The sequence below is a fragment of the Chelonia mydas genome, chromosome 13 (assembly GCF_015237465.2).
Source record: "Chelonia mydas isolate rCheMyd1 chromosome 13, rCheMyd1.pri.v2, whole genome shotgun sequence".
NCBI classification, from domain to species: domain Eukaryota; kingdom Metazoa; phylum Chordata; order Testudines; family Cheloniidae; genus Chelonia; species Chelonia mydas.
Genome location: NC_051253.2, coordinates 1780230 through 1800566, shown reverse-complemented (window position 1 = coordinate 1800566; position 20337 = coordinate 1780230). Strand labels below are relative to the sequence as shown.

The following is a 20337-nucleotide window of genomic DNA, read 5'->3' as shown; positions in this document are numbered from 1 at the left end:
TAAGTCTCCTTTCTGCCCTCCACCCTCGCACGGCCTCAGAGCTCAGGCTCCAGCCCAAGGCCAAATGTCTACACAACAATTTTTCAGCGCCGAAGCCCAAATCAGCTGACCCAGGGGTTTTTTATCCCTGTGTAGACGTACCCACACTCACCCAGCTGGCTGTTTAGGGAGATTAGCAGGCTGATGACTTGCCATTAAATGGATAGTTTGCCTGCGCTCAGACTAGCTCAGTGAGCACCCCGGCCTGGCCCACCTCTGGTGGCCGGGGCTCTGCCCTCTTCAGCAAGGGGGAGAACAATGGGGCACGAGGTCCTGGGTGGGTGCAAGAGAACGCTCACACTTGACTGGGGAGTGCAGGCCCAAAGCTACATGCAATCTCGATCTATGTGTTGTGCCAGAGGGAAGAGAAAGCTTTGGAAGGAAAACTCTGTCTTTGCCCTCCTCGTAGATGGAGAAGAATGCACGGAGCAGGGGTTCTTTGAAAGAAGTGGGAGATTTTGCAATCACTTGTGGAGCCAGTATTAACAGGTATACAGAGAAGGCCACATTTTCGAAGGAGCTCTAAAAGGCTCTCTGTAATATTTACAGCAGCATCTGTTTAAGCTTGTAAAAGCTGGCATTTGTGTGTGCAAATGTGGGTAATTACAAGTCTAACTGCATGTTTGTGTGTGCAACCACCGACTTCACAAGTGAAAAACAATTATGTTTTGTGCATGCTGATTTCCACCCCTGCCAGGCTGGCAGCCATATGCTAATTGGGCTCAATGTGGGGGTAAGTGGGCGAAATTCTGTCACCTGCAATATGCAGGAGGTCAGACTAATGGTCCTTTCTGGCCTTAAATTCTATGGCTCTATGAATATTTTCAGAAACCGTAGCCCATACTTTGCAGCGAGCACCGAGTGGAGGCTACATAGGAACCCAGCACAGAGCCCTGGTCTACGCTACAGAATTATTTCGGTGGAACACCCGTGAGTGATGGAGTTATCCCCATCTAAATGCCAGCGTAGATAGTGCTGTGTGGACCGGAGGGCTTCTCCCACCGCTCACGTGATGGATTAACTACGGCAACGTGAGACGCGCTCTCTCCTCTGCTTCGAGCGTCTTCGTCTGCTGCAGCTGCGCAGTTGTGCTGATGCAACGTTTGACGAGTAGGCCTCTCCGGAGTCTCCTTGCTGCGATGCCAGTCTCAGGGGAGCATCGGACTATGGGGAGATCAGTGGAGTCATCCTCCTGCCAGATAGCAACTGGTCTGAACCGGAATCCTGCCACTTGACCACTGTAGGTTTTCAGCACTTTCATTTATGTAAATCCGAAATTCTTGAGTAACAGCACGGGCTTGAACTTTACATTTTAATTCGTCACGCACAGCCCATTTTTGATCCGGTTTGTACGAACGCAAGCAAAAAACGGGGTCCCCGAGTGATGTGACAATTAGCAGCGATTTACTTTGGCACACAATAAATGTCATAATGAGTCAATTAAATGCATGAAATCCTTGGCTTTTATGACTCCTCTGATGTTCCTCATTCTTGAGCAGGGTTTTGTTATATAAGGGCTGCCCGCTCCGTGTCAGCAGCCACAGAGGGACGAGAAGTTACTGAATGGCTACCAAAGACGGCTCGCTGGATAAGGTAAGAGAAATGCACCAAAGAGGAAGGATTTGATGACGTATCTCCTACTGCAAAGGCAGGCAAAGAGAAGGGGAGTGGGCTCTGGAGCAGGAGACAGGAGGCAGATCCTAGTCCCACTTAGGATCAGTCTGTTCACCTACATGTTTAGGGCCTGATCCAGAAGCCATTGAAGTCAGTTCTCTCCTCGGACTTCCAGGGGGTTTCAATCAGGCCCGTAATGCCATATCTTTCCAAACAAGAATTCAAATGCTTCACTTAGTTCCAGGAGATCCAGTTAGTCTGCCACCTCCTAGGTTATTAAATGAAAAATGAGTCTAATTGTTATTTCATCCTCTTCCCTCCCATGTTCTAACCTACAGCCCCAAACAAACACTCGGTTTGAGGAGAGGCTCCTAACTCCCTACCCCCCACCCTGAGACCCAAAGATTAATGTGTGAAGGTACTTAAAATAACTCACACTTCTAAAAATGCTTCAGCGCTGCAACCTTTCTGGCCCTCAAGAATTACAGATCTGATTCCAATAGCCCATGAATAACAGACCTCTCTTGGTGAAACATCTCCTCTGTAACAAATCACCCGCAAACGGCCCCGCCCCGCATCCAAACCAAGAAGGGTAGCTTGTGACATACTGTGTGCTGGGCATTTGCCTAAATCGGACATGTAGCGTTGGCATATGACAAGTCCCATCATTTGGATTTCTTTCCTCCTTCGATAGAATTCTCCCTTACCCTAAATGATCCTTCTGCACCGTGCCAGCATCCCTCTCAAAGAGGGAGAGAAATACAAACTGAAATTTGTGCCAGCAGCATGAATGGTTTTTGTCCCAGAGTCCTACTCGCATTGTTCCATTTAATTATTCGTGGCTGGGATTTCCGGGAGTGGGAGAGGACGGTCGCCATTTCATTGAGAATCTTAAGGAGTGCTACATTAGAGCTGCCATATACAAGTCTGGGCTGCACAGAAGGCTTTAAAGGAGGAGCAATTGGATGTGATCTGTAGCTCGGGGTTGCTCTAAGTTGCCCCTGTCACAATAGCTCCTAAGGGGCCATTCTGACAGCTGGAGATTGCTGGAGCACACTGTATTTTCCACTGAATGCATCCGATGAAGCGAGCTGTAGCTCACAAAAGCTTATGCTCAGATAAATTTGTTAGTCTCTAAGGTGCCACAAGTCCTCCTTTTCTTCTTTCAGCTGTGCTTCTGTCCCCTAGGCCACGCCCCTATGCCAGGGCCAGGATGTGGGTGGCCTAGAGCGGGCTGGTGCTGTCTCTGCACCACCTGGGAATTCTTCTATGTCAGGGGACCCCCCAGCCAGCTATGTAGGGGCTTTGCAATGCTAGAGCAGCACAAAGCAGTGCTGGGGGGGGGGGGGGAGACTAGGATCAGCCCCATCATATCTAGAGTATGCACCTAACTCCTTCCCTTTCTAGAACGTATACGGCACATCGTCTTCTGTCTCACTGGGTTTTCTGTGCTCTCACTGTGGTACCTGTCCGCTTCCCACTCGGTCCCATGCAGGAGCATTGACTAGAAACGCTCTGACCGGCAGTGGGGCGAAGATGTTAAAGGCCTGCAGCATTCTCCTCTTCTGCGCTCTGCTGACCCTGCCGCAAGGCACGCAGGGCTACAGGCCGCAGCTGATAATCAGGCACAAGGCTTCTGAGAAAGGTGAGTTGAAAATGTCCCATTCGTTCCCCACCCCGCCTGACATGAAACCTGCTAGCTCGGCGAGTCTTTCCTCTGGTACTGTAACAAGCCATCCGTGGGATGGGGTGGAGGTAAGCTGTCTTCTGAGGTCACAGTGATCAGAGGACACCTTTCTCTCTTTCCAACAGCCATTCAAGGTTCTAGGCTTGGCGCAGGAATTCTTTGGTATAATTCGGCGTATCATGGTATGCAGCAGATCAGCTATATGAGCATGATGGGCCGGGGCCCTTCTGGCTTGGAAATCTGTGTTCCATTATTTGATGGTACCAACACAACTGAGTAGCTGGGGCCTGATTTTCAGGGGTGCTGGGAACCTGCTCAGCAGGAGCGGTGGGTGCTGAGCCCCTCTGAAAGGCAGGCCCCGTGTGAGATGGCATGGCTGCCATGTAGGCAGTGCTGCAGGAGTGCCCGATGCAGGGGCCCAATGGGCCATACTAACATGTACAGCCCTGTTCCTCCCCGCCCAGGGCTCGGCAGGGCCATCAGTGACATGACTGGCAATCTTTTCAGACTTTCTAGACTTCGTGTCCCACGTGCTCCATGGGCAAAGTCTGGCGGATGAGCAGCTCCATGGTGACCCTGGAGGGCAGCTGCCAGGCGCTGGAGGCACACCCATCGCAGAAAGCCAGCCATCGCTCCTCGGCAGCCTGCTGTCTGCGGTGGGCAGGCTGTTAGGTGGGCAGGGAGCTGGGCGCCGGTCCAATGCGCAAGGGGCTGGAGCGGTGCCTTCCTTTGGTGGGCGGGGGGTCGGAGAGGCCAGACCTATGCTCGGGATGGGAGGTAGGAGAGCAGGACAGCCTGACCATGAGAGGCTGCTTGGCTCAAGAGGACAGGGAGCACGTCTCCCTTTGATCAGATGGCTGCTTGGGGGAGGCAGGGGAGTGAGGTTACCTTTAACTGGGAATTCCCTTGGTGGGGTAGGTGGGGGTCTGCTAAGTGGAGGAGGGGGAGGTGTCCCAATAAGTAGTGGTAGGGGGTTGCGTGGTGGGGGTGCAGGTGTATCTACACATCAAGATGCCTTGGGAGGCGGAACAGGTATCCCTATAGGTGGAGAAACATTTAATGGAGTAGCAGGTGTCCCTACAGGTGAAGATATACTCAGTATTGGAGTAAGTGTCCCTACAGGTGGAGATGTACTCAGAGGGGCAGAAGGTGTCCCCTTAGGTGGAGACCCACTCAGTGGGGGAGTAGGCATCCCTATAGGTAGAGACACACTCACTGGGGGATCAGGTCTCCCCATAAGTGGAGATATACTTGATGGTGGAGTAGGTATCCCCTTAGGTGGAGAACCACTCAGTGGAGTAGCAGGTCTCCCTATAGGTGGAGATTCACTCAGTGGGGTAGCAGGTCTCCCTCTAGGTAGAGATACACTCAGTGGGGTAGCTGGTGTCCCTCCAGGTGGGGAAACACTCAGTGGGGCAGCAAGTATCCCTATAGGAGGAGAGACACTCAGTGGGGTAGCAGGTGTCCATATCGTTGGAGATCCTCTCAGTGGGGTAGCAGGTGTCCCTACAGTTGGGGACACACTCAGTGGGGTAGCAGGTGTCCCTACAGTTGGGGATACACTCAGTGGGGTAGCAGGTGTCCCTACAGTTGGGGATACACTCAGTGGGGTAGCAGGTCTCCCTCTAGGTGGAGACACACTCAGTGGGGTAGCTGGTGTCCATATCGTTGGAGATCCTCTCAGTGAGGTAGCAGGTGTCCCTCTAGGTGGGGAAACACTCAGTGGGGCAGCAAGTATCCCTATAGGAGGAGAGATACTTGATGGCAGAGTAGGTGTCCCCATAGGTGGAGAGACACTCAGTGGGGAAGCAGGTGTCCCTATAGGTGGAAATATACTCGGAGGGGCAGTAGGTGTTCCCTTAGGTGGAGATCCACTCAGTGGAGGAGTAGGCATCCCTATAGGTGGAGAAACACTCAGTGGGGTAGCAGGTGTCCCTACGGTTGGGGATACACTCAGTGGGGTAGCAGGTCTCCCTCTAGGTGGAGATCCTCTCAGTGGGGTAGCAGGTGTCCCTATACTTGATGATGGAGTAGTTGTCCCTATAGGTGGAGAGACACTCAGTGGGGTAGCAGGTCTCCCTCTAGGTGGAGACACACTCAGTGGGGTAGCAGGTGTCCCTACAGTTGGGGATACACTCAGTGGGGTAGCAGGTGTCCCTATAGGTGGAGAGACACTCAGTGGGGTAGCAGGTGTCCCTACAGTTGGGGATACACTCAGTGGGATAGCAGGTGTCCCTATAGGAGGAGATGTACTTGATGGTGGAGTAGGTGTCCCTATAGGTGGAGACACACTCAGTGGGGTAGCAAATGTCCCTACAGTAGGGGATACACTCAGTGGGGTAGCAGGTCTCCCTATAGGTGGAGAGACACTCAGTGGGGTAGCAGGTGTCCCTATAGGTGGAGAGACACTCAGTGGGGTAGCAGGTGTCCATATAGGAGGAGATGTACTTGATGGTGGAGTAGGTGTCCCTATAGGTGGAGACACACTCAGTGGGGTAGCAAATGTCCCTACAGTAGGGGATACACTCAGTGGGGTAGCAGGTCTCCCTATAGGTGGAGAGACACTCAGTGGGGTAGCAGGTGTCCCTACAGTTGGGGATACACTCAGTGGGGTAGCAGGTGTCCCTATAGGTGGAGAGACACTCAGTGGGGTAGCAGGTGTCCCTACAGTTGGGGATACACTCAGTGGGGTAGCAGGTGTCCATATAGGAGGAGATGTACTTGATGGTGGAGTAGGTGTCCCTATAGATGGAGACACACTCAGTGGGGTAGCAGGTGTCCATACAGTTGGGGATACACTCAGTGGGGTAGCAGGTGTCCCTATAGGTGGAGAGACACTCAGTGGGGTAGCAGGTGTCCCTACAGTTGGGGATACACTCAGTGGGGTAGCAGGTGTCCCTATAGGAGGAGATGTACTTGATGGTGGAGTAGGTGTCCCTATAGGTGGAGACACACTCAGTGGGGTAGCAAATGTCCCTACAGTAGGGGATACACTCAGTGGGGTAGCAGGTCTCCCTATAGGTGGAGACACACTCAGTGGGGTAGAAGGTGTCCCTATAGGTGGAGAGACACTCAGTGGGGTAGCAGGTGTCCCTACAGTTGGGGATACACTCAGTGGGGTAGCAGGTGTCCCTATAGGTGGAGAGACACTCAGTGGGGTAGCAGGTGTCCATATAGGAGGAGATGTACTTGATGGTGGAGTAGGTGTCCCTATAGGTGGAGACACACTCAGTGGGGTAGCAGGTGTCCATACAGTTGGGGATACACTCAGTGGGGTAGCAGGTGTCCCTATAGGTGGAGAGACACTCAGTGGGGTAGCAGGTGTCCCTATAGGAGGAGATGTACTTGATGGTGGAGTAGGTGTCCCTATAGGTGGAGACACACTCAGTGGGGTAGCAAATGTCCCTACAGTTGGGGATACACTCAGTGGGGTAGCAGGTGTCCCTATAGTTGCGGATACACTCAGTGGGGTAGCAGGTGTCCCTATAGGTGGAGAGACACTCAGTGGGGTAGCAGGTGTCCCTACAGTTGGGGATACACTCAGTGGGGTAGCAGGTGTCCCTATAGGTGGAGAGACACTCAGTGGGGTAGCAGGTGTCCATATAGGAGGAGATGTACTTGATGGTGGAGTAGGTGTCCCTATAGGTGGAGACACACTCAGTGGGGTAGCAGGTGTCCGTACAGTTGGGGATACACTCAGTGGGGTAGCAGGTGTCCCTACAGTTGGGGATACACTCAGTGGGGTAGCAGGTGTCCCTATAGGTGGAGAGACACTCAGTGGGGTAGCAGGTGTCCCTATAGGAGGAGATGTACTTATTGATGGAGTAGGTGTCCCTATAGGTAGAGAAACACTCAGTGGGGTAGCAGGTGTCCCTATAGTTGCGGAAACACTCAGTGGGGTAGCAGGTGTCCCTACGGTTGCGGAAACACTCAGTGGGGTAGCAGGTGTCCCTAAAGGTGGAGATATACTCGGAGGGGCAGCAGGTGTCCCCTTAGGTGGAGATCCAGTCAGTGGAGGAGTAGGCATCCTTATAGGTGGAAACACACTCAGTGGGGTAGCAGGTGTCCCTATAGGAGGAGATGTACTTGATGGTGGATTAGGTGTCCCTATAGGTGGAGAGACACTCAGTGGGGTAGCAGGTGTCCCTACGGTTGGGGACACACTCAGTGCGGTAGCAGGTGTCCCTATAGGAGGAGATGTACTTGATGGTGGATTAGGTGTCCCTACAGGTGGAGAAACACTCAGTGGGGTAGCAGGTGTCCCTACAGTTGGGGATACACTCAGTGGGGTAGCAGGTGTCCCTAAAGGTGGAGATCCACTCAGTGGGGGAGTAGGCATCCCTATACGTGGAGAAACACTCAGTGGGGTAGCAGGTGTCCCTATAGGAGGAGATGTACTTGGTGGTGGAGTAGGTGTCCCTATAGGTGGAGAAACACTCAGTGGGGTAGCTGGTGTCCCTACGGTTGGGGACACACTCAGTGGGGTAGCAGATCTCCCTATAGGTGGAGACACACTCAGTGGGGTAGCAGGTGTCCCTATAGGAGGAGCGATACTTGATGGTGGAGCAGGTGTCCCTATAGGTGGAGAAACACTCAGTGGGGTAGCAGGTCTCCCTATAGGTGGAGACACACTAGGTGGGGTAGCAGGTGTTCCTATAGGAGGAGATGTACTTGATGATGGAGTAGGTGTCCCTATAGGTGGAGACACACTCAGTGGGGTAGCAGGTGTCCCTACGGTTGCGGAAACACTCAGTGGGGAAGCAGGTGTCCCTACGGTTGTGGAAACACTCAGTGGGGTAGCAGGTCTCCCTACAGTTGGGGATACACTCAGTGGGGTAGCAGGTGTCCCTAAAGGTGGAGATATACTCGGAGGGGCAGCAGGTGTCCCCTTACGTGGAGATCCACTCAGTGGAGGAGTAGGCATCCCTATAGGTGGAAACACACTCAGTGGGGTAGCAGGTGTCCCTATAGGAGGAGATGTACTTGATGGTGTAGCAGGTGTCCCTACGGTTGCGGAAACACTCAGTGGGGTAGCAGGTCTCCCTATAGGTGGAGACACACTCAGTGGGGTAGAAGGTGTCCCTACGGTTGGGGACACACTCAGTGCGGTAGCAGGTGTCCCTATAGGAGGAGATGTACTTGATGGTGGGGTAGGTGTCCCTATAGGTGGAGAAACACTCAGTGGGGTAGCAGGTGTCCCTACAGTTGGGGATACACTCAGTGGGGTAGCAGGTGTTCCTAAAGGTGGAGATCCTCTCAGTGGGGTAGCAGGTGTCCCTATACTTGATGGCGGAGTAGTTGTCCCTATAGGTGGAGAGACACTCAGTGGGGTAGCAGATCTCCCTATAGGTGGAGAGACAGTCAGTGGGGTAGCAGATCTCCCTATAGGTGGAGAGACACTCATTGGTGTAGCAGGTCTCCCTATAGGAGGAGATGTACTTGATGGTGGAGTAGGTGTCCCTATAGGTGGAGAGACACTCAGTGGGGTAGCAGGTGTCCCTACAGTTGGGGATACACTCAGTGGGGTAGCAGGTGTCCCTATAGGAGGAGATGTACTTGGTGGTGGAGTAGGTGTCCCTATAGGTGGAGAAACACTCAGTGGGGTAGCTGGTGTCCCTACGGTTGGGGACACACTCAGTGGGGTAGCAGATCTCCCTATAGGTGGAGACACACTCAGTGGGGTAGCAGGTGTCCCTATAGGAGGAGCGATACTTGATGGTGGAGCAGGTGTCCCTATAGGTGGAGAAACACTCAGTGGGGTAGCAGGTCTCCCTATAGGTGGAGACACACTAGGTGGGGTAGCAGGTGTTCCTATAGGAGGAGATGTACTTGATGATGGAGTAGGTGTCCCTATAGGTGGAGACACACTCAGTGGGGTAGCAGGTGTCCCTACGGTTGCGGAAACACTCAGTGGGGAAGCAGGTGTCCCTACGGTTGTGGAAACACTCAGTGGGGTAGCAGGTCTCCCTACAGTTGGGGATACACTCAGTGGGGTAGCAGGTGTCCCTAAAGGTGGAGATATACTCGGAGGGGCAGCAGGTGTCCCCTTACGTGGAGATCCACTCAGTGGAGGAGTAGGCATCCCTATAGGTGGAAACACACTCAGTGGGGTAGCAGGTGTCCCTATAGGAGGAGATGTACTTGATGGTGTAGCAGGTGTCCCTACGGTTGCGGAAACACTCAGTGGGGTAGCAGGTCTCCCTATAGGTGGAGACACACTCAGTGGGGTAGAAGGTGTCCCTACGGTTGGGGACACACTCAGTGCGGTAGCAGGTGTCCCTATAGGAGGAGATGTACTTGATGGTGGGGTAGGTGTCCCTATAGGTGGAGAAACACTCAGTGGGGTAGCAGGTGTCCCTACAGTTGGGGATACACTCAGTGGGGTAGCAGGTGTTCCTAAAGGTGGAGATCCTCTCAGTGGGGTAGCAGGTGTCCCTATACTTGATGGCGGAGTAGTTGTCCCTATAGGTGGAGAGACACTCAGTGGGGTAGCAGATCTCCCTATAGGTGGAGAGACAGTCAGTGGGGTAGCAGATCTCCCTATAGGTGGAGAGACACTCATTGGTGTAGCAGGTCTCCCTATAGGAGGAGATGTACTTGATGGTGGAGTAGGTGTCCCTATAGGTGGAGAGACACTCAGTGGGGTAGCAGGTGTCCCTACAGTTGGGGATACACTCAGTGGGGTAGCAGGTGTCCCTAAAGGTGGAGATGTACTTGGAGGGGCAGCAGGTGTCCCCTTAGGTGGAGATCCACTCAGTGGGGGAGTAGGCATCCCTATAGGTGGAAACACACTCAGTGGGGTAGCAGGTGTCCCTATAGGAGGAGATGTACTTGACGGTGGAGTAGGTGTCCCTATAGGTGGAGACACACTCAGTGGGGTAGCCGTTGTCCCAACAGATGGAGATGTACTCGGAGGGATAGCAGGTGTCCCTATAGGTGGGGATCCTCTCAGTGGGGTAGCAGGTGTCCCTATAGGAGGAGCGATACTTGACGGTGGAGTAGGTGTCCCTGTAGTTGGAGATGTACTCGGAGGGGCAGTAGGTGTCCCCTTAGGTGGAGATCCACTCAGTGGGGGACTAGGCATCCCTATAGGTGGAGACACACTCAGTGGGGTAGCAAGTGTCCCTACAGTAGGGGATACACTCAGTGGAGGATCAGGGCTCCCTATAGGTAGAGAAACACTCAGTGGGGTAGTAGGTGTCCCTACAGTTGGAGATACACTCAGTGGGGTAGCAGGTGTCCCTGTAGGTGGAGACACACTCAGTGGGGTAGCAGGTGTCCCTATAGTAGGGGATACACTCAGTGGAGGATCAGGGCTCCCTAGAGGTGGAGACACATTTAGTGGGGTAGCAGGTGTCCCTACGGTTGGGGATACACTCAGTGGGGTAGCAGGTGTCCCTACGGTTGGGGATACACTCAGTGGGGTAGCAGGTGTCCCTGTAGGTGGAGATATACTCAGTGGGGGAGCAGGTGTCCCTATATGTGGTGGTCCTCTCAGTGGGGGAGTAGGTATCTCTATAGGTGAAGGTACGCTGGATGGGGGAGCAGGTGTCCCCATAGGTGGAGATTCAGTCAGTGCTGTAGCCAGTGTCCCTATAGATGAAGGTGTGTTGGGAGAGAGATCAGGGGCCCCTGTAGGTGGAGATCTGCTCAGTGCGGGAACAGATGTCACTCTCGAGGGAGGGACGCTCAGTGTGACAGCAGGCCTCCCCGTCGGTGGAGGTTTGTCTGTGGGAGAAGATCTGCCTGTCTTTGGAGATTCGCTTCTTAGGAGATATCAGAGAGCTGTCCCACCTGCTGGAGACCTACCTGTCACGGGACCAATTCCCGGGCGAGACATCGGCAGTGCAGGCCTGCTGGGCGCCGAGCTAACCAAAGTGGTAGGGTAAGTTGAATCCCAAATGATGAAACATAAGTAGGATGAAATTCAATCAGGGCAAATGCAAAATACTCCACTTAGGAAGGAACAATAAACAGCACAAGCACAGCATGGGCAAGGACTGCCTAGGCAGGAGTCCCGAAGAGAATAATCTGGGGTGATAGTGGATCACAACCTAAATATGTGTCACTAATGTTACTCTGCTGCAAAGAAAGCAAACATGGTTCTGGGCTGTTTTAGCAGGAGTGTTGTAAGCAAGACCAAGAAGTAATTCTTCTGCTCTACTCCGCGCTGATACAGCCTCAGCCAGGGCACCATGCCCAGTTCTGGGCACCACACTTCGGGACAGATGTGGACAAATTGGAGAAAGTCCAGAGGAGAGGAACAAAAATGATTAAAGGCCTAGAAAACATGACCTATGAGGGATGATTGAAACAATTGTGTAGTCTGGAAAGAGAAGACTGAGGGGACATAAGCCAACAGGGTTCAAGTACCTCTAAGGTTCTTATGAAGAGGAGGGTGATAAATTGTTCTCTTTATCCACTGAGGACAGGACAAGAAGCAATGGGCTTATATGGCAGAGAGGGTGGCTTAAGTTGGACACTAGGAAAAACTTCCCAACTGTCAGGGTGGTTAAGCAAAGGAACAAATTACTGGAATCTCTGTTACTGGAGGTTTTTAAGAGCACCTGTCAAGGATGGTCTAGATTGAAGCCTCTAGATAATACTTAGTGTGCCTCGGGGCAGGGCACCAGCTTAGATGACCTACTGAGGTCCCTTCCAGGCCAAGGTTTCTATGATTCTAGGAGGACAGAGCCAGCAGGACAGAGCCACGCAGGCTGTGTCAAGGTGCAGGGAGGGGTCAGTGTGAGAGCTGTGGTTTAACAGATAGTGTGGATTAGAGATTCTGTCCTACTGGAACAATTATGGGGCCCTCTCAAGCCACAGTAGCCACTATGCTGCTCGCTACGGCTGCACAAAACATCTTGGGGATGGTGAGGCTGCAGCCCAGATCTTCCTGCTCCAGAAATACAGGACCCAGTCACAGGAGTTTCTTTTGCAGGCTGAGAATCGAGGAAGTCACTGCCCCTAACGTAACAGTGGACGTCTTATCTAACAGTGTATTGGAAATTACCTTAAAATTGAAACTACACATTGCAGTTAAGAGGTCAGTAAATATCTGGCATTTTCTTTTGTTGTTCATTAGCAGAAAGATTCCAGAATGGAGCAGGTTGCTCTGCAGATCTATGCTCTTAAGCAAAGTTGCATCTACTTTATTTGATATTTGAGGGAAAGGGCCAAATTCTTCATTGATGTTAATTGGTGCAGCTCCACTGAAACCAATCAAGATGTTCCAGTTTACACCACCAAGAATTTAGCATAAAATGTCCACGACTTTAGGAAGAGGTGTTCCAGGCACATAGTCAAAGTTTTGCGTGCCAAAGATGGAGTAAAGACATCAATGCAGAGAGAGAGCAAACGGTTTTCATACAGACCTTTTTAGTTTCTTGCAAGGAGGTAGCCTTGGGTTTGCCATTCTTTTCCGAACCATTTCCTTCTGCACCAAAGGCTGCTGGGAATGCTGCTGCTGCACCAGAAATCTGAACTGTCCAGTGGTTTAAGGGAGCAATTTCTTAAAATACAGGAGCAATGGAGACAGGCTGCTTTACCCCAGCTGAGGACCTGGCTCTGTATATTCATGGATGGCATTTCTGGGACTCATCTCAACTAGCAGAGAGGGGAAAAACTAGGTTATTGACAGTTGCTTCTTAAAGAGCCCCAGGTTGTGATGAAGCCAGGTGGGCGAATAGGGTTTCCCCCAGTAAAGAAATTTGGCCTGAGGCACCTGGTTGCTAATGAAGTTGCCCAGGGTGATATATTCTCCCAGTAGGGCGCTGCCTAGCAAATGTCTAGGGTTGGCAAGTGCCAGAGCTGCTCTCAGACCATGGCGTTTGGCTCCATGCAAACAGGTCATGGATGTTGGGCCCTGGATTCCTTTCGATGCTGGATGTCTGGCATGAGACTACAGGCCGTGAGGCACTTTCACTCCCAGCACTCTTTGTGAGGCATTGCATCTGCAGCTGGAGGGGCAGGTCGTGAGGGCACCTGCCCCTCACTTATGGGTCGTTGTATGGCACTCCACATTTAGTGCCCATTACATTATCTAGTTGCTTTGCCCATCATTGTTCTTCGAGGAGCTTTGGTGAACTGTACTTTTTATGGGGACCTTTCAGTGGTTATGGGTCACTTGGGATATGGCTACACTGAGAAGGAAAAAAAAAAAAAAAGACCCAGGATAGCAAGTCTCAGAGCCAGGGGCAACTGACTCAGGCTCACACTATGGGGCTAAAAATAACAATGTGGGCTGTCAGGCTTGGGCTGGATCTGGGCTCTGAGACCCACTGGGGGTTTCAGAGCCAGGGTTCCAAGTTCCCAAGTGTGAACGTCTGCAAGCTGCTATTTTTAGTCCTGTAGTGCAAGCCCAAGTCAGCTGACCCGAGGAGCTCTCAGGCTTGCTGCTGTGGGTTTATTTTTGCAGTGTTGTCCTGACCTGTGAGGTACAATTTCCAGTGCTGCATAGGGAAGGCAGCTTGTGGGCCATGTGAAAGCCAACACATGGCAGGTAGGGAAGCACATGCGTTTTCGTTTGGATTCATACTTTGAGTGTTGTGACAAACTTATAAAAACCCTTTGTAGGATCAGTGACAGCCAGTTTTCCGCACGTGCTTGTGCTAGGCCATGACCCAACAGTCTCTCTTTGGAAGAGTCGGATTACAAGACTGTATGAAGGGCATGAGTTAGGGATTAGTTTAACCCTAGCATGTTTCTTTAGTCCCCTTGACCTCTTAGGTGAAATAATTGAAATTGAAGTGCTCAAGAACGTCACCATTGCAATCAGAAGGGGAGATACCAGCCTTGTCCTTGAGGACTGCAAAACCCCTCTTGGTTACATGGACATCAAAGTTCTGGAAGCGTAAGTAACAGCTACTTGTCTGGACTCCAGCAGCATTGCTCAGTAAACAGCTGGGGTATACTGTGCGCTGCAGGGCACCCATCCCGCTTGCGACATCTGACCCTGAAATATTGCGTGACGGAAGGTTCTTACACTTAAGGAGGGTTTGATTTCTAGTCAATATTCAGCTGCATCGTGAACTACGGAGACAGTCAGCCTTTCACCCTGGTGTGCGCGTGGAATGAAGGGGAGTCTCAATCGCGGGCCCATGGGAATGCCTTGCCAGACTTGACGCTGCTCACTGCTTTAGGATGAACACATCTCTCCTGTATTGTGACTCCTAACTCCACTGCTAAGCAAGCTGCCGCTATTAACCATTGAATGTTTAACCTACGCAGATCTTCCCTGCCATTGGAGAATGAAATCCTGACCCTCGTAACGTGTGTCCTGGACAGAACCCTGCCTCAGATCCTGCAAAAGATTGTAAGTCTAAAAAGAGTTTCTGCTCCAGGTTGAGCTGAATAAGGACACCTCTTAAAAATGCATTGATGGATGACTAGCCTTTCAGTTAGTTCCAGCTGTCACTGACTGCCCAGAGAGAGCTGGCAGGGAATCAAAAGTTTCTTTTCAGGTGTTAAGTGTTTTTCTCTGCATCTCTTCAGAACAACTGATCTGTGCTGAGGTTTTGACCATTCAAGATGGCAGAACTATTGTAATATCAGCAAAGCTCATGAGATTTCCACTAGTTTGACATGAAGTCTCATGGGAGCAGTTGATCTCACAGGATGTCAGCAGCTCTCCAGAATGTAAACGTACCCATCCCAGCACGAGTGCCGGACTGCACATGCATGATGCCGGGGTCACGTGTGAACTATGTCGGAGTATTTGTGACTAGGCACAATCCTTATCTTAAATCCTGAACAATGGCTGCTTGCATCTGTTGCAGCAGTTGCGTGCAGGGCTTGACCAGGAGGCAGCCGCAACTAGACCCTAATAGCACCTCACTGGTGGAAAAACCTAAGCGAGTCCCAGGGTGGGAGGGGATTCCCAGGAGGAAACGCAGCAGAACCCCCAAAGCACCAGAAGAGCAGAGCTGCTGCGGCGATGGGAACATCAGGTCAATGACAGCAACCTACAGGAGGGGCGCACTGCGAAGAAGCTCAGTCTGATTTCATGGTTTGAAGTCAGAACTGGTCACCTGCCGGGATGCCCTGTATCAAGTCAGCTTCCTAGGTCATCCCGCCCATCCCCAGGCCCGGGCCAGCTTGTGCCCTAAACTGCACCCCACGAACATCGTCAGGGTCACAGATTTATTAAGAAAAAGGCCGTTGTGAAGGAGCTGACTGGCACCTTCCCAGGCTTAACTTAAGAAAGCTTTGGTTATGACGTGCCAGTGAAAACACGTTGGGAAATACAGACACAGAGGCTCTCCAAACTGCCTGCCTGGGCCACTGCCCTTTAACCCGAGTTACCTGAGGCTTCGGAAACAGTGCAGACTCCGAGTTGTATTCCTTTTGTTTAATCAGTCCCTTGATTAAACATCTCAGTGATAAAAACAATGGCAACATTACTAAACCGCCCCAGTGTCATGTCCGCACTGCTGTCTGGGCACCATGACTGATTAGCGGTGGCTACGCTTCTGTTACTTTGTGTTACAGCTGTGCCCAGTGATAAATGCTGTCGTGTCCAGCTTGTATGACGCATCCTTAAGCACAGCAAGACGTAAGTTCCTTCTTTGCTACTTCTCCCTCTTTCTTTTCAGGGCCCAGATTCTGCCCCTCCTCCCCATCCCTCACCGCTTGGGCAGTAAGGTATTACCCCAAAACTGACACCCCAGAGACATTTACAGTCACCTACTCCTGGGGGAAACGGTACCAGGGCCTGAAGAGCAAAATCCTTCAGTGGATCAGGTGTTTGGGGGCGGGCTCTGAAGGGGGCAATAGTTTCTCATCTCCTTCTCTCAGGTCACTGCTGAAGCCCAAACCAATCTGCTAACCTGCACTAGGACTTTCATTTCTTTATGCCTCCGAGAGTTCGGCAGCTGCCAGGCCGCTTGGCCACATTCATTGCTCCTCTGCGCTTTGTGTCTCTGCAGGTGCGATATCCCCTCCTGCAGGAAACAGCCCATCTTCCGTCTTTAAAATGTCGTTTGACCCTGGCGTCATCGTGCTAGAACTGACCGTAAGTGCTTCCACCTTGCCTAGGCAAAGGTGTGGTGGGCGCCTCTTGCTGCAGGGCTCGGGCTTTATGAGCTCCTCGGGAGAGGTCTGTTGGACACGCACAGGACTTCCTGGCCCAGAAGGAATCAGCTAATTACGGAGGGGCAGATCCAGAGCTGTTGTCAATTCGCTCAGCTCCACTGAAGTCAACAGAGCTACAGCAGTGGAGGATCTGGCCCATATGCTAGGGACTGGAGACCGAGCGTCTGGGGACTCCCAGCTACCCTGTCAATGGCTTTGCTGTCCCAGAGAGGCTGGGCTAGGAATAGCATGTGTTTGCTCCGATGCAGACACAGCGAGGATGTTTCCTGACCCAAGAGAGTCTTCTGTTTCTTGGAGGTGCTGCCTTGTTCCCTGTGGCTTAGAGGCAGAGAAGTCCCAGGAACAAGTAGCTTCTCCTTGGCTGCCGTTGTGCTCAGTGCATCACTTTCCAAAGACTGAGGACTTGATCCAAGGTGCGCTGAGTTTTTCCACCAGTGTCTGGGCGTTGGCTCAGGCCCAGTACGACTCTGTCCTGAAGCTCAGGCAGAACCGCACACCAGCTGCTCCCCTCTCACAGCGTTAGTGGTTTTATGTTCTGGGGAGAGGACCCCAGGCAGGGGTGTCTCACACCTGGCAAGGAATTGCTCCAAACTCACCATGTTTGTAGCAAATAAAACACTCCCTTAGGGGGTTTCTTTTCAGCAAAACACGTTCCCTCTTCTGCCTGCCGTTTTCTTTTTAATATGAGCTGTGGCTCCCAGGGGAAAGCGCCGGTACGCTGCTCTTCCCAGGAGCTCCGGCCTGGCGTCTCATCTGCCACTGAGGAACAGCCCCACTGCTGACCTGGCGCTGCCCGAGAGAGTTAACAGAGCCATGTCTGGCTTGCACGCCGCTGAGCCCCATAACAATCGCTCCCACGTACCCGGCGGGGAAGCGCCCAGCCACTGCGTGTCCCTGTTATCATTCACTCCTCTCTGGAGAGGCCTGAGCATGCAGTGACCCCTTCCCTGTGTGTAATTCGCTGTAGGAGCCTCACTGGCCCTTTCTGTAAGCTCGCTGGATTGAGAAGAACTGCCTTGTGCCTCCACGTTCGGGGCTGGGTTCCGTTTCTCACGCCAGGCAGGGATACAGATGGAAGGCCCATTACAGGGACGCTGGCCCTTTAACGGGGGCTCTGGATCAGCCCCACCTGTGCCGCAGCCAACGCTTCTCCCCAGGTGGGGAAACGAAGAAAGGCAGGTGGCCCAGGCAGGCCGGGGAGAGACTCTGGACAGGAAGGCTGGCTGGGGGGCTGCAGGCCGTTAGAAGGGGCCCACAGGGTACCGTGAGACACCGGGGAGCAAAGACTCCCGGCAGGCAGGGCTGGGAGTGGCTGGCTGAAGCCTGCAGGCGGGGAACTTACTGTTGCTCCGGACGTTGAGGACTTTATTTTGGAACCGTTTGCTCAGTGAACCAGGCCAAGCAAGCGGCTCGTTGGCAACGAGACAGCCTGTGAGATTTCAGTGAGGAGCCCTGAGGAGAGGGGAGCTGAGGCCTGGGTGCTGACGGCCATGAATTGGAGCTCGGGAGGCAGTGACTTGGTACAGGGCCAGCCTGCGGCCCAGTTCACCTGCACAGAGACCAGGCCAGGGAGGTGTGTCCAAGGGCGTGGTGCAGGGTCCTGCCCAGGCAGCTAAACAGAGCGCTAGCTTGTCACCACACGGTCTCTTTTATTTCACAGGGTCGCAGTCTTATTGAACGAATACTGCCTCTGCTTCCCGAAAATACCACCGAGGTGAGTGCATTGCCTCTGTACGCCACCCGCTCGCTCCTCTCTGGTGACAGGCTTTTCCCACGGCGTAACTGCTTCAACTTTCCCGTTCCCTACCATGGAAACACAGAAAACCTTTCAGAGCCGCTGTGGACAGATGGCAGGGTCCTATAAACCAAAGCAGCTGGAGAACCATGTCTGACCGGTTGAAATCTAACCTGTGTTATGTACTGGGATGGGAACGCTTAAGCGGGACCTACCGTAGAGTTGCTTACAGGGTTGCTTCCAGCGGTTGCAGGATGAACGTCCACCGGATGAAGTGGTAGATGTCCTGAGCAAAGGACAGCTGCTAAACGAGAACTGCCAGAATCCATGGCCATTGGTACAATATAGCGTAACATATGTGCGTTGGTCTAGCACAACTATACAACTCAGAGCTCCCTGAGTTTATTATTTATTCGATGGCTAATTCTCCTGCAGTGCAGACACGCACAGCCTAGCAACCATACCAGCATTAAATGTGCTTTCACAATCTGTATAAAGATATTTGCAGGTTCAATTTGACACCATTAAGGACACAACCAAGGATTGAAATAAACACACAGCAGTATAAGGATGTAGTGGCTCGGCTGCTGCCAGTCACTTTGTTGTCCTGGAAGCCTTGTCTTCTGTCCGTCCCTGTGCTGGAAAATCTGCCCAATGGGAATGGACATGTCTGATTGCGGGCAACCCTTTAATAATGGTTCCCTTCCAATTTCCAGTCATCGGCGAAAAAGATCTATCAGGCTCATGAAACAATACAGCCAGCTTTCTTCCGCTGGGGCAGAAAGAAAACCCGTATTTGTTCATTTCAGCTAAGCTAGATCAAGGGGTCCCACTGCCAATTGCAGAAGGCAGTAGCTCTGGCCAAGCAACGACTGATTTCCTCTCCCCTGGGAGGTGTTTGTAATTTTTATCTGTAACATTATCACTTGCACCCTTTTTGTACTTTTTCGTAATGAAAACAAAAATTACAAACACCCATTTCTGACTTGCGCCATCACCCAGGATGCTGTGTATCATAAAGGTGCCGTTGTCAAGAAGCTCCAAATGTCTCTGGCATGTGAAGTGATTGTGATTGTTCCTTGCTTTGCAGAATGCTGCCCTGCTGCCTGTCCCCCAAGGCTGAGCCTCAGTACCAGGGCCACCATGTCTGGAGACTGCTGAGCTGTGTTTGTCCTGTTGCCTTAACATCGACTTAAGCCTTTCACGCTTCCAAAATGTTCCGCTGTTATGAACCCTTAAGGGTATTTCTTGAAAACAAACATGCTTCTTTATCTTTTGAATCTTTGGAAATGTATGCTAAATGTGATCATGAATTCTATTCTGGTGTTTGATCCTATGAATTGTCTATATAAAATTACAGCATCAACTTCTACCCTGAACAGTAAATTGTCATATCATGGATGACGATACAGTATTTCTCCTTCAATAAAGAGGCTATTCCCTCTCCACTGGTGTACCTATCTTTTCCAATGTGTCCCAAAGTCCTAGAGTCTTATCATTAGGGCCTGAATCAAAATTCCAGATCCTAACTCCCCTGTTCAGACCTGTATTCAGAGCTCAGTTCCACCTCTGCCTTTTTCTCTGTACGTGAGCGTAACTCAAACATGGGCCCTGGAACGCCTTAAACGTTCAGAAACATTTGCATCTGTATTCATTCAGGACTTTGTAGCTCTGCTCCTCTCTCATTGTCTCTTGCTGGTCACAGCAGTGTTTACACTGATGTCTGAAAACTGGCATGTAAATCACTCGTATGGAAGATGCCAGGAATGTAATAAGGGATTCAATGCACTGGATTCTGAGTTCACTTACGCCAGTATTGCAAAGATATAGCAACTCCATTGACTTCTGTGGCGGTACTCATGACTGAAGCATGGTGAGAATCAGGTCCAATATATGGACACTAGGGCAAAAAGCAGCAACCATGGGTTTATTAGACACCGTTTGGGCCAGTCTAATCCAGCACCTTTCAAAGCGACGACAGAGGGTGAGTCTCCAACCCATCGTCACAGTGAACGGTGCTGACTCTCACAAGTAGTCTGATTGGCTTCACTGAGTCTACTCTGGTGAGTAATGTTGGCTGACCTACTGATTGTATATTGATTATATTACTAAATTACTCCCCCCAGTTAGCACTCCGAAAGTTGGTAGGTTCCTATCCCAAGAGCATGCC

General features: G+C 51.7%; 1 protein-coding gene across 2 annotated transcripts; it reads left to right on the top strand.

Moving 5' to 3' along the window:
* The first annotated feature begins 7252 nt into the window (after positions 1–7252).
* LOC119567871 lies at positions 7253–19602 on the top strand. Of its 2 annotated transcripts, none has more exons than XM_043527047.1 (9): positions 7253–7921; positions 8195–11225; positions 12282–12386; positions 14052–14192; positions 14570–14654; positions 15830–15893; positions 16267–16352; positions 18093–18146; positions 19258–19602. In XM_043527047.1, the coding sequence occupies exons 4-9, from the start codon at positions 14170–14172 to the stop codon at positions 19288–19290; spliced, it is 345 nt and encodes a 114-aa protein (XP_043382982.1). In that variant the 5' UTR covers positions 7253–7921; positions 8195–11225; positions 12282–12386; positions 14052–14169; the 3' UTR covers positions 19291–19602. The 2 variants fall into 2 exon arrangements, with proteins under 2 accessions (XP_043382982.1, XP_043382981.1); XM_043527046.1 differs by having other exon boundaries at positions 7253–9079; positions 9353–11225.
* The last annotated feature ends 735 nt before the right edge of the window (positions 19603–20337 follow it).

Excerpts from the sequence above, each read along its gene's own strand:
- LOC119567871 (XM_043527047.1), top strand. The coding sequence starts at position 14,170 with ATGGACATCAAAGTTCTGGAAGC. Across the intron at positions 16,353-18,092 it reads TCATCGTGCTAGAACTGACC|GGTCGCAGTCTTATTGAACG; the intron begins GTAAGTGCTTCC and ends TTTATTTCACAG. Across the intron at positions 18,147-19,257 it reads TTCCCGAAAATACCACCGAG|AATGCTGCCCTGCTGCCTGT; the intron begins GTGAGTGCATTG and ends CTTGCTTTGCAG.